General features: G+C 41.5%; 1 protein-coding gene across 1 annotated transcript in view; it reads right to left on the minus strand.

Moving 5' to 3' along the window:
* Positions 1-13,347, minus strand: part of NTNG1 (netrin G1) — a 342,247-nt gene that overhangs the window by 58,930 nt on the left and 269,970 nt on the right. Inside the window, exon 8 of the mRNA XM_040408751.1 lies at positions 9,694-9,861. Within this exon, the coding sequence (XP_040264685.1) occupies positions 9,694-9,861 (168 nt within the window). The remainder of the gene's footprint in view (positions 1-9,693; positions 9,862-13,347) is intronic.

A 13,347-nucleotide genomic window follows, 5' to 3' on the forward strand; every position in this document is an offset into this window, starting at 1 on the left:
TGGGACAACCACTTTATGACAACCAGAGACATGGGTTGAATGAATGTCAGTCTATTACTGCTATAGTGAGGGCACGATAAGGTGTCAAATTTGTAAATATGAGGAACAATATTACAGGCAGGTTTAGACTCCAACCTGTACAATCCAATGGTCTGCCAGCTACAACAAACAAAATATCATCTCTAAGCTCTATTCACAGACAGATTTGTTGCACTAATTCGGTTTCATTCATGTTGATGAGGATATTTCTGTAGCAAGCATATGGTTTCCATTCAGAGGAATGGCACAGTTTCTAAAATGTTTTGCAGCAAATACGTTATGTGTGAAATTCACCCTGACACATGGTTCAAAAAAGTTGGCCTGAATAAAAAAATTTCCAGTGCAAAAAAAAGTATCACGAGACCATTTCATTTTTGAAATGGTAGTTTGTAATTTCCTTTTCCATTAGGAATCTTTGAAGTTATGGTAATGTTGCAACCTGCAGACTCTGGAACCCTAGCCTACGAGAACATTCTCTGAATAGAGGTACAAAATATCATCATGCCACAGGAATGGAATAAAAAAAAGTTAACAAGTAAATTTTCCATGTTATACTATTGTAACATGCCGCTGCGCTGTAGCCAGATATTATAGGTGAGGATCTGTTTCTACGATTGAGTATTGTGACTAAAGCTCTACCTAAATATTTTCGTGTCTGAGAACAAATTACCTGAGGCACAGACTTATTTCTGCCTGAGATTTACAGATTTACAAAACTCTTTGGCTTGGAATGCAGCAGATCATTCTGTACCATGTCACATACCACAAAACAGGGGACATGCAGAACGCTCCATGCATATTTTATGAATGCTTCCCATGAGAGTTGGTTTATTTGTCAAAAGCTGCAGTGTACAAAAAACAAAAAGGAAGACTCAGTAACCTATTCTTTATCAGCATTATTATCCCTTGCCCCTACAAACTAATCATTCAACAGATAGAGTATGTAGACAAATTAGGGACATTATTATATACAGTACCTAGCTGAATTTTATTTGTATTACTTAAATTGTATTTAAACATATGATACAGAAATGTGAGAAGATGACATTGGAGGGGGCCACTGAGCACACACCCCCTTCAAATTCTCAAAATGATTAGACCACAAAATTTTTCCAAAACAATTTGAGAGATCGAAGCCTAGCTCTGGTTGCTATAAGCAAAAAGACCAGATTTTATTTGGAGGGGGTAGCGTTAGTAATGACAAATTAGACCCAATAATTGTGCCTTTGACATGTCTGAAAAACATCACATTTTCCAGTTTGATAAAGTGCACAACACAATCTAATTAAGCTAATATGTTTTTTAGTAAGAGTGATAAGGAAAGAAATAATTAAGTATCAATTTTATACAGGCCCAGATTATAGGGAAGGCAGATGGGGCATGTGACATGGGGCGTCCAACACCTTAGCGCCTAGGGACATTTAGTGATCTTATTCAGCCAAGAAGAGGCGACCATTGTGTTGAGCGGACACCTGATTGTTCGGTTCGACGGGTTCAGCCGAACTTCACAAAAAAGTTTGAGTTCGGGACCCGAAACTTGGACCCCGATACCCGCAAGCGCGTCTACCAGCGTGCGCTCCTAACTCGCACATCTTACGTTCACGCTCCAGAGACAGAATTTAAGGACGGTACATTGTCCTTTGTAATGGGGATCCAGCAGAGTGGCCACCCAAGTAATCAGCACAAGTTAGAATGTGGGCAACTCGGGTGGTCGTTGCGGAGGACACTGCAGCTGTAAGCGCTCATGTGTGCCAGGCTGCCCAGAGGCAATGAAAAGCTGTCCTCTGTGGGAGGTGTATCGTCTGTGTCCTCTGTATCCCCCCAGCCACGCACCAGTGATGGTTATGAGCTGGTTTGGGTGCCACCCTGCTGTGAACACGGTTACTCCTCCTCCATCTCCTTATCCTTCACCTCGTCATCCTCCAGAACTGTGCCCTGGCTGGACAATTGTGTACCTGGTGTTTGTGGGTGCAGGAACCCACCCTCGGAGCCACTTGTGAATGACTGGCCGGAAACCCTATGAAATGATCCCTTTTCCTCCTCCTCCTCCTGTGCCACATCCTCTTCCATCATCGCTAGCAACGTTTTTTCAAGGAGGCATAGAAGTGGGATAGTAACGCTGAGAACGGCGTTATCGGCACTGGCCATGTTGGTGGAGTACTCGAAACAGCGCAACAAGGAACACAGGTCTCGCATGGAGGCCCAGTCATTGGTGGGGAAGTGGTGCTGTTCCGCAGAGCGACTCACCCGTTCGTGCTGCACCTAAAACTCCACTATGGCCTGCTGCTGCTCGCACAGTCTGGCCAGCATGTGCAAGGTGGAGTTCCACCTTGTGGGCAAGTCGCATATGAGGCGGTGAGCGGGAAGGCCGAAGTTACGCTGCAGCGCTGACAGGCAAGCAGCAGGGTGAGAACGCCAAAAGCGCGCACAGATGGCCTGCACTTTATGCAGCAGCTCTGCACCACCAAATTCAGCACATGCGCCAGGCAAGGGATGTGCGGCAAACCGGCTAGTCCCAGAGCTGCTACGTGATTTCGCCCATCATCGCACACCACCAGGCTGGGCTTGAGGCTCACTGGCACCAACCACTCATCGGTCTGTTGTTCAAGGCCCGTCCCCAGCTCCTGCGCGGTGTGGGGTTTGTCCCCCAAACAGATACGTTTTAAAACTGCCTGCTGTCGTTTACCCCTGGCTGTGCTGAAGTTAGTGGTAAAGGTGTTACGCTGACTGGATGAGGAGCCGGTAGAGGATGAGGAAGCAGAGTAGGAGGAGGAATAAGCAACAGGAGGCAAACTGAAGCGCCCTGCAATCCTCGGTGGTGGAAGGACATGCGCCAAACTGCTATCTGCCTCAGGCCCAGCCGCCACTGCATTTACCCAGTGTGTTATTATGGAGATATAACGTCCCTGACTGTGCTTACTGGTCCATGTATCTGTAGTTAGGTGGACCTTGCCACAGATGGCGTTGCGCAGTGCACACCTGATTTCGACCCTCACTTGGTTGTGCAGGGAAGGGATGGCACGCCTGGAAAAGTAGTGGCAGATGGGCACGATGTACTGTGGGACAGCCAATGCCATAAGGCTTTCAAAACTCTGTCTCCAGTAATATTGAAATGCTGGCATTCAGGGCCAGGGTTCACGGGTGGGTAGGGGGGTACTTTCTCTTGCGCTCCAGTGTTTAAGAGATGGAGAGCTGAACACTTCCGTGGGACATTGTGGAGATGCTTGGTGACCCAGGTGGTGGTGTTGCTGGCAGATCCTCTGTTTGCGGGGTGGCAGGTGCCACTGTCACTCCAGAGGTGGATGAAGAGGCCGAGACTGCAGCCGAAGAGTAAGCAGTAGGAGTTAGAGTCCTTTCTTGGTTTTTGAGGTGTCTACTCCACTGCAGCTTGTGCTTTGCTCTTAGATGCCTGGTCATGCAGGTTGTGTTCAGGTTGAGAACGTTTATGCCTTGCTTCAGGCAAGCCTCGTGTCTTGTCGTCAGCACATTGTCTGAAAAACTGCCACGCCAGGGAACTCCTTGGAGCTGGCTTTGGTGTGCTCGGTCCCTTGCTGCGGTGGGCAGTAGCAGGCGTACTGTCTAGGGGACGGCCGCTCCGCTTTTGCACCCTGCTCCCTCTTCTGCTGTGCTGGTGGCTCTGTGCGACCACCGCCTCTTCCTCTGAACTACACAGGTAACTCGCATGACCTTGATTCCATGTGGGGTCGAGGACCTCATCGTCCTCCATATCATCTTCCACCCAGTCTTCACCCCTGCCCTCCTTGTTGGTCTGCATACTTTCGAAAGCCACAGCAGTTGGCACCTGTGTTTCATCATCATCTGAGACATGCTGCGGTGGTCCTCCCATGTACTCATCTTGAAACATAAGTGGTTGGGCATCGGTGCACTCAATCTCTTCCACTTCTGGGGCAGGGCTATGTGGATGGCCCTGGGAAACCCTGCTAGCAGCGTCATCAAAAAGCAGAAGAGACTGCTGCATGACTTGGGGCTCAGACTGCTTGGCTGATTTGCAAGGGGGTGAGATGAAAGACTTATGGACATCGGATGCAGGTGCCAACTCTGATCTTTCAGCAGGAGACTGGGTGGGAGACAATGTAAAGGAACTGGAGGCACTGTCAGCAACCCAATCTATTATCGCCTGTACTTGTTCTGGCCTCACCATTCGTAGAGCCGCATTAGGCCCGACCAAATACCGCTGAAGGTTCTGTAGCCTACTCGCAGAATAGAACAACAGTATCTAAAGGGTGTATCTCACAATGACAGATGCAGCAAAGGCTGGAAAATTATGATTTTTGCCCTAAATAGGTGTTTTTTTTAATAGCAGAATAGAACAACAGTATCGAAAGGGTGTATCTCACAATGACAGACGCAGCAAAGGCTGCAATATTAAGTACTTTGCCCAAAAAGGGTGTTTTTTGAATAACAGAATATGATAGCAGTATATAACGCTTGAATTTCACACGTACAGATGCAGACAAGGCCGCAAATTAAGTATTTTGCCCAAAAAGGGTGTTTTTTTAATACCAGAATAGCACAGCAGTATCTAAAGCGTGTATCTCACATTGACAGATGCAGACAAGGCCGCAAATTAAGTATTTTGCCAAAATGGGTGTTTTTTTAATAACAGTATATAACGCTTGAATGTCACATGTACAGATGCAGACAAGGCCGCAAATAAAGTATTTTCCCCAAAGTAGGTGTTTTTTAAATACCAGAATAGCACAGCAGTATCTAAAGCATGTATCTCACATTGACAGATGCAGACAAGGCCGCAAATTAAGTATTTTGCCAAAATGGGTGTTTTTTGAATAACAGAATATGACAGCAGTATATAACGCTTGCATTTCACATGTACAGATGCAGCAAGGGATGTAAAATTAAGTATTTTGCCCAAAAAGGTTGTTTTTTAAAACCCTGAAAATTATAGCTGTATTTCTAGCTTAAATTGCACACTGACTAATGCGGCAGAGGCCCCTGATGGAGGGTATTGCCAAAAATGGGTGTTTTTTAAAACCCAGAAAATTTCAAGCTTGTTTTTAATAATCACAGATGCAGCAAAGGCTGCAATATTAAGTACTTTGCCCAAAATGGGTGTTTTTTTTTTATAGCAGAATATGACAGCAGTATAAAGTGCTTGAATTTCACACTGAAAGATGTAGCAAGGGCTGTAAAATTAAGTATTTTGCCCAAAAAGGGTGTTTTTGAAAACCCAGAAAATTATTGCTGTATTTCTAGCTTAAATTGCACACTGACAAATGCACCAGATGTAGGATATTGCCAAAAATTTGTGTTTTTTTAAACCCAGATTATTATTGCAGTACTTAAGGATTTGAATGTCACAAAAGCACACATGCTGTGCTGGTGCACTGAGCTTGCATAAAATGGCTGCCGCCGCCCACCTAACTAACAGATGGATAAATGTTATTTTTCTGTGTCACGGCTCAGGGCAGGGTAAAATTTAATCTAGGTAGATCGCTGAGTTAACAAGCACTTCTGATTAAAGATTTTTTCCTATTCTCCCCCTCACAGCAGCAGCATCCTCCCCCTACACTAGTAATAGCAGAGTGACGTGCAGTGCTACGTGACTCCAGCTTATATAGAGGCTGGGTCACATTCTGCACTGGCCAATCACAGCCATGGCAGTAGTAGGCATGGCTGTGATGGCTTCTAGGGCACAGAGTTAAAACGCTTGTTGATTGGCTGCTCTGCAGACTTTCAAAAAGCTCCATAAAATAGCCGAACACCGAACCAGAACTTTTACTGAAATGTTCGGGTTTGGGGTCCAAAAATCTTATTGATTCTTAGACTACTGTATGTCACACAAGTGTTGGATTAAGGTGGTTAGGTGAATTGCTTGGCTTCATAGCTAGAGGTATATCAAGTAGAGGGAGGCTACGACCCCACTGTATACAGCTCTAATGAGACCACATCTGGAATACAGTGTTCAGTTCCGGAGACCTTACCCACAGCCAATCAAAACACAAAAACAACAGGATACAAAACTAGTGGAAGGTCTAGGGGGGGTCTAAGGTGAAAGGTATTAAAATAAGAAAGGAAGCTATACTCACTAGTTCAAAAGCCCTCTGATCCAGTGCTGCCGCTCCTTTTTTTTTGACTAGAGGAAAAATGTTGCATACTGTACTACTCTTGGCGTCAACTTTGACAGTATCCTCATACCTAAATTTCATATTTTTTCTTAATATACAAAGACCAAAAGTTTGGACACACCTTCTCATTCAAAGAGTTTTCTTTATTTTCATGACTATGAAGGCATCAAAACTATGAATTAACACATGTGGAATTATATACATAACAAACAAGTGTGAAACAACTGAAAATATGTCATGTTCTAGGTTCTTCAAAGTAGCCAGCTTTTGCTTTGATTACTGCTTTGCACACTCTTGGCATTCTCTTGATGAGCTTCAAGAGGTAGTCCCCTGAAATGGTTTTCACTTCACAGGTGTGCCCTGTCAGGTTAAATAAGTGGGATTTCTTGCCTTATAAATGGGGTTGGGACCATCAGTTGCGTTGAGGAGAAGTCAGGTGGATACACAGCTGATAGTCCTACTGAATAGACTGTTAGAATTTGTATTATGGCAAGAAAAAATCAGCTAAGTAAAGAAAAACTAGTGGCCATCATTACTTTAAGAAATGAAGGTCAGTCAGCCGAAAAATTGGGAAAACTTTTAAAGTAAGGGCTATTTGACCATGAAGGAGAGTGATGGGGTGCTGCGCCAGATGACCTGGCCTCCACAGTCACCGGACCTGAACCAAATTGAGATGGTTTGGGGTGAGCTAGACCGCAGAGTGAAGGCAAAAGGGCCAACAAGTGCTAAGCATCTCTGGGAACTCCTTCAAGACTGTTGGAAGACCATTTCAGGGGACTACCTCTTGAAGCTCATCAAGAGAATGCCAAGAGTGTGCAAAGCAGTAATCAAAGCAAAAGGTGGCTACTTTGAAGAACCTAGAATATGACATATTTTCAGTTGTTTCACACTTGTTTGTTATGTATATATTTCCACATGTGTTAATTCATAGTTTTGATGCCTTCATAGTCATGAAAATAAAGAAAACTCTTTGAATGAGAAGGTGTGTCCAAACTTTTGGTCTGTACTGTATATATAGATTGTAAGCCCTTGTTGGCAGAGTCATCTCCCCTTCTGTACCAGTCTGTCATGAAGTTAGTCCATATTCATCAATCACATGGCCTAGGCCAGTGATGGCGAACCTTTTACAGACAGAGTGCCCAAACTGCAACCAAAAACCCACTTATTTATCGCAAAGTGCCAACACGGCAATTTACCCTGAATACCACAGTCCAATATAATATATATTTTATGTACTTTATCATTTATCTATGATAGCCTGCCTACATTCTGTGTACTGCCTGTGCTGTTCATAGCGCGCCTGCGCTGATGAATGGCAGAAAAAGTTTTAGGCATACTGGCATGCCTCAGACTTTTTTCAGGGTGTAGGTGCCCACAGAGAGGGCTCTGAGTGCCGCCTCTGGCACCCGTGCCTTAGGCTAGCCACCACTGGCCTAGGCGCATCATAGTCCATTTCAAGTGAATGGGGCTGACCTGTGATACCATGCACAGCCACTATAAAATGAATAACACTGTGCTTGGTGAGCTGTGAGAAGGCCATAGTGCTCACAGGAGTGCTGTGGCCTTCTCAAACAGCTGATCAGCTGTGGTCTTGGGTTTTGGACCCCCACCAATCAGATACTGATGACCTACCCAGAGGTTTTTAAAAACCTTTTAATAGAACTTTAAAATAAATAATAAAAATAAGAAAAAAAAATTGAATGCCACTTTAGTGTATTAATTGATATTATCATTTAATTATTTTAATTACTGGGCATCTGTCAATTGATAAATCCATTTGTAGTAAAACAAAATCTCAAATAGTTAACTTTGTATTATGCAGTTTTTACTTTTAGCCTACAGTCATTCTGTGAATCAAGCACCTATTCTTCTCTTCCAACGTAAACTGTTCATCCTAATTAAGATGAAGAGTCTCGCCCCATTTCTAGTTGCTTTACTTTTCTCAAAGGTGTGATAAGGGTTTGTATTCATCTTCCTCTCGCTTTTGCTTTTAGTTTGATTGGACAGACGCTCACGTCTTTGAGTCAAGTTACAGCAAAGGTGGGCAGTCTGGTAATGATCATTAGAATGAGATGCATTAATTAAGTCTATGGAGAGGAATTAGTAACTGTAAAATGTCTGTCATGTTTGGTGGAGGTGAGAACCCCAAGAGAAATGTCTTCAAGAAGAACAAAATATGCACAATAGAATCCAGAACTCATAACCTATAATGCAGCATTTAATATGTGTAAAACACCTCTAAAATCATTAGAAGGACTACATCTATTTTTAAATTGACTCAATGAATAGAAATAATACAGATGAATAGAAAAAATACAAGAAGATATGTAAATATAATGAGTCATAATCTGCTGTGCACACTACAACTCCTACACCCACAGACCAGCTCAAGTGGATTGCGGTAGGTATTCTACAGTATTTACATTTTATGTTACAGATACTATGTTGCTATGTGCTGTTTGCAACTCTAGAAATAGCATTTTGTTATTGTTTAGAGCCCACCTACCTGCAGCAGTTATGTAAGCAGCAGTTCAGATTTTAAATGAATCAGCTCACTCTTCCCCTCTCTTAGCTGGAAATCCCAGCACCATGTCAAATACATATCAACTAAATCACATGCACCCAAATCCTCGTATCAACTCTCCAAGTAAACAAGCTTTAGTGTGCAATCAACAAACAATGCTGTGATGAGAAGTTGTAATTTTGGTGTACAAAATATGGGGTTTCTAAACTTAAGAAGAAAACAGCAATTGCAGTACCTTGGTTCACCATGCCCCAGATGAAAAGATTACAGTAGCAGATTATGTTACATTATACATACAGTATAATACATACGATCTGCCTACAGAAGTTGGGCTGGGTTCACATCAGCACTTTGTTTCTGCTGTTCTGGTCCTCTTATAGGTGCATAAAAATGAAAACAATGAAAGTTGCTTTTCCATCAAATGACAGAAATAAACTGCACCTGTGGCTATAATGGACCCCTGTGGCTATAATCTAATGTGTTGGGTTGGAAAACCAAGCATTTTATCAAACAAAATAGTGCAGCAAGCTGTGCTATTTTGTTCAGTATTTGTTTTTTTTACAGAATCTGTGACAAAGGGCGCTAATGGAGCCTCCAATGCAGATGTGAACAAAGCCTTAGATAGTATATAGGGATTCAGCTGACAGTCCTCTTCAACTACTTGTTATGACAGTTTTAGTTATTGCTATTTCCTATTGCATCTTGGCCAAAACATTGTTGTCTAAAAGTTTAAAGAACATTTGTTGTCTTGTCCTAGTTTACATAATTATACACCGTGCCCTCATAGAGAATGCTGACTGACTGCAGATCATACATACCTGTAATGTTTTATGATAAGCTATGTACTTTTGTAAAAGACCTAAGAAGTAATATCAAACAATAATCTCTTTCTCCAATCAAAACCCTTCTATGTGATAAATATGAGAAAAAAAAAATCAAAAACAGTCATGAGAATGTGGACAATTTTCCCCCCCAACCATGCAAGTGTGATTTCTGGAGCATGAGGAGCATTAGCAAACTAACCTAGGCATACATTTACATCATCCAGTTTGGCAGACCCATTTCTGTGGAAGCCTTTCTTGCACTTCTCACAATGCTGACCACGAGTGTTGTGTCTGCAGCCCACGCAGACCGCCGTGTTTACAATCTCGATGTAAGTGCAGCGGTTGGAGTGCCCGTAGCAATAGCAATCTTGTGAGGAAGGAGGTGGGGGAGAAAGAGAGAGAGAAAGAGAAGGCATGCTTGGTAAGGACCATGTGAGGGGTATGGTGCTAGATGTCAGCATGATGTTGTGATATCGAAACTTCGAGGGGATTCATTATAATTAACTTGTGCTGACCAAAGCATTTTCAGACAGAACATCATGCTGAAGTAAAACAGAGTTGCCTTAGGTATCACCAAGGGTGGTACTAATGGAGTTCAATAACTAGTTCCCCTGGTAGTAATAGAACTTTGATAGGAACTCAGTCTTTATGATATGGTTGGACTGAGGTATAGAGAATGTTTCAGCTGTAGCCCAAACCCCACAGAGATTTCTATATTGTTTTCCCCCACTAATATTACATCTAATTACAAAACAGATGCCCCATTAATAATAATCTTTTTTAAAATATGGCCTTACAATACTTAGTCTGCAGTAGTTGAAAGGGGGAGCAATATATCTAAATCATTTAGAAAATTGAGTCTCAAAGAACAATTTGTGTCCTGCAGCTAGTAAAGAAGCCATGACAATAGGGTTAATTTTTACTAAGAAGGGGGGCATCACAAGACAACTCTCACCAGCCATGTGTCAAGGACACCTATTGTTACACATTGTTGCCAACTCATTCCTTTAAAATGAATCTACTTTTTGGGGCTCATTTTCCTAGAGGCACATACAAAAACGTGTATAGTCATTGGTATAGTTATTAAAAGATGAAAAACTTTTTAGCCCAATTTAGACCTGTCAGCAGCCATCTCCTCACATCAGCCAGGAGGTTAATCGCTGAGCTCTGCATGCTAAGCATACTAACCTGTGCAGGATATATTTTTGAAGGGTTATTGATCCAAGGATTTATTCTGATGGAAGAAATATAGTTCTCCTAATATTAGGGCAATTGGTAATTGTCTCATAGGGGTTTGCTTTTAGCTTCCATTTAACATTAATAACTATGTATCTAAAGTCCTTGAGAAAATTCTAAGTGACAGATAATGTTTTTACTGTCATCCTGATGAATAAAAAATGTTTGTGCAGCCAGTTTTTCTATGTAATTTCCATGTACCTGGCTTATTTGGAAGTCTTAGGGACCCATAGAAAACCTCAAAATGAGCCTTCATACCTATTTCACAGTTAAAACTGGTATAAAGTAATCTCTAATTGAAGTAAATCCTAGTTATCGCTAAATCCCCAAAAAGTTAGCCAATTTTAGACAGTTACATGGACATAAAAGATTGTCTATATAACTTTATATGAAGCAGTAGTTTAGGATGGCAGTCATCAGCATGGATAGAAGCCTACTCTAAGGGTTTGGCTTACAGAAGGTAATAATTATGTGTTTTTCTGCTGTGATAGTGTAGAGTCTGTTTACAATTTAAAATATATCTACTGAAGCAATTCAGTCCCTGACAGCAGTTCTTGCAGACCACGGCTCCTGGGCAGTGGCAATATTCTTCTATTTAGTGCTAGTCAATGAATACACTGCATGTTGAAAAAAACATCTCATTACTGATGATCCTCAAGATCTGCTCTACCAGACTAATGGCGGATTTGCTTTACCAGTCTAATGGCGGATTTACACAGCACAATTATACTCCAAATGCTTGTTCCTGATAATCTGTCCATGAAAATGTGCTGCTGATCACAGTTGCTTCAGAAGATACTTTACAATGTACATGTATATATACAATATGCATGGTGAGTGCGTACCTTTCTGAAACTTACCTACTTACCAGGTGCTGCAAATATGACAAAAATGGGAAATATTTTTATCTAAGCTGGGCTGGGCAAGATAGTCATATTGTCTGGAAGGGTGGAATGGGAGCCTGTGGGCTATTTAGCAGCCTCTTTGGATACTGTCTCAGTAGTTCTTCCCCTAAAATGCAACAAATTTGATACATTTTTTGGCCTGCACTGGAGATACAGTAATAGGAAGACATCTGAACTTTGTATGTATTTTTATAAGCCATTGGTTCCGCCAAAAGATTTTCTTTAAGGGGCATATTTACTTTAAATACTTATGTGTAGAATTAATACTTATTGCTAGTAGACCATATGGAATTATTAGCCTTCACCGGAGGCCTTGCGTGTGAAGACTGGTATGAGTTAAACTTTAAGGGAATAAGTTGGCAAATATGGATCTTCATTGTCGCTTTTGGGTGGAACAATGTACTGTACTTTGGTAATAATATTCCCCAAAGCAGCAGACAATTTGTGATACAGGACTTTTCATCATCAGTCCTTACATCAAATGGTTGATGTAAGCATGAAGTCAAGTTGAATTAGAAGATGTCATGCATTGGTTGAAACAAAATGGCTCATGGACCTTCTCCCATTTCACTAGCTGCATCAAATGACATCATCACGACAAGCAAACATAATAAGGATCGTTAGCCAACACTCATCACAGGGAAATGAGTGTGATTCTCTTTTCTACAGTATATAGTTAGATACAAATGAGTTCATTGTTTGCAGGCTTTCAAAATGTAAGCAATGGAAAGGGCCACATGACTTAAACACAAAGCAGATGAGCAGTGTGATAGATGAGAAAATACAAAGGAGACATCGAATGAATGAGGCAGAAGCAGCAGGCACAATCAGGAGGAGTTTGGGGAATAAAAAATAACAATTGTCTTTTTGCATCCAGGAATAATGCTATTGTCTCTGGAAACATAACTGCAGATAAAAGCATTAGTCAATCTAGTCTTCACTGGTTTACATCACTTGTCAATGACTGTTTGCTCTTTTATACAAACTGTGTATGTACTACAAGAGTATTTCAGCAATGTCTAGAATAAGTGGCTCCTGATGTGTGATTTCTGTGAAGAGATGCCTGTGTGTGCTCCAAATGTGTTGGATATGAAAACAAAAGTGACTTACAAAAGGATTTTGCTGCTGCATAGGGTCCTTGTAAGGTCAATGTCAATTGTGTCCTACGCCATACTCTTAAATAAGAAGCATCTAATGTACTTTATAAAAAAGCATTTTTGGTCCCATACAGAATCCAGTTCCACCCCTTTACATTCCTACAGTGAATACATTTTACAAAGTATTTTATACAATGTGTATAATGTGTTGCTTATGTCCATATTGACTCAATCACTGTAGCTAATAGACTAACCATTCTATGGCAGAGTTCTCTTATACTTTATTGAAATAAGCTGGTGGTAGTATTGAGTAATAGGGCTCTGCAACAGTTTCCATCAAGATCCCATTAAAAAACAATATTGTCAATGTCTACCTATAACTGTACCGACGTAATTTGCTGTATTGGGATGGATGCAACAGTAAGGGAATTGAGAAGGCGAAGTCTTAATTATATTCTGTACAATATGTAGCAGTAAATTATGTGTGTCGCCTCATAGAGTTTTTTTTCAACCTGATGTATGAATTTCTTAATATATAAGATGCACTATACAGTAGCTGACCAGACTTTGTCATTATCAAATTTGGTTGACTGGAAGCTTTCAGTGATATCCTTC

Source organism: Bufo bufo, chromosome 9, assembly GCF_905171765.1.
Source record: "Bufo bufo chromosome 9, aBufBuf1.1, whole genome shotgun sequence".
Taxonomy (NCBI): Eukaryota; Metazoa; Chordata; class Amphibia; order Anura; family Bufonidae; genus Bufo; species Bufo bufo.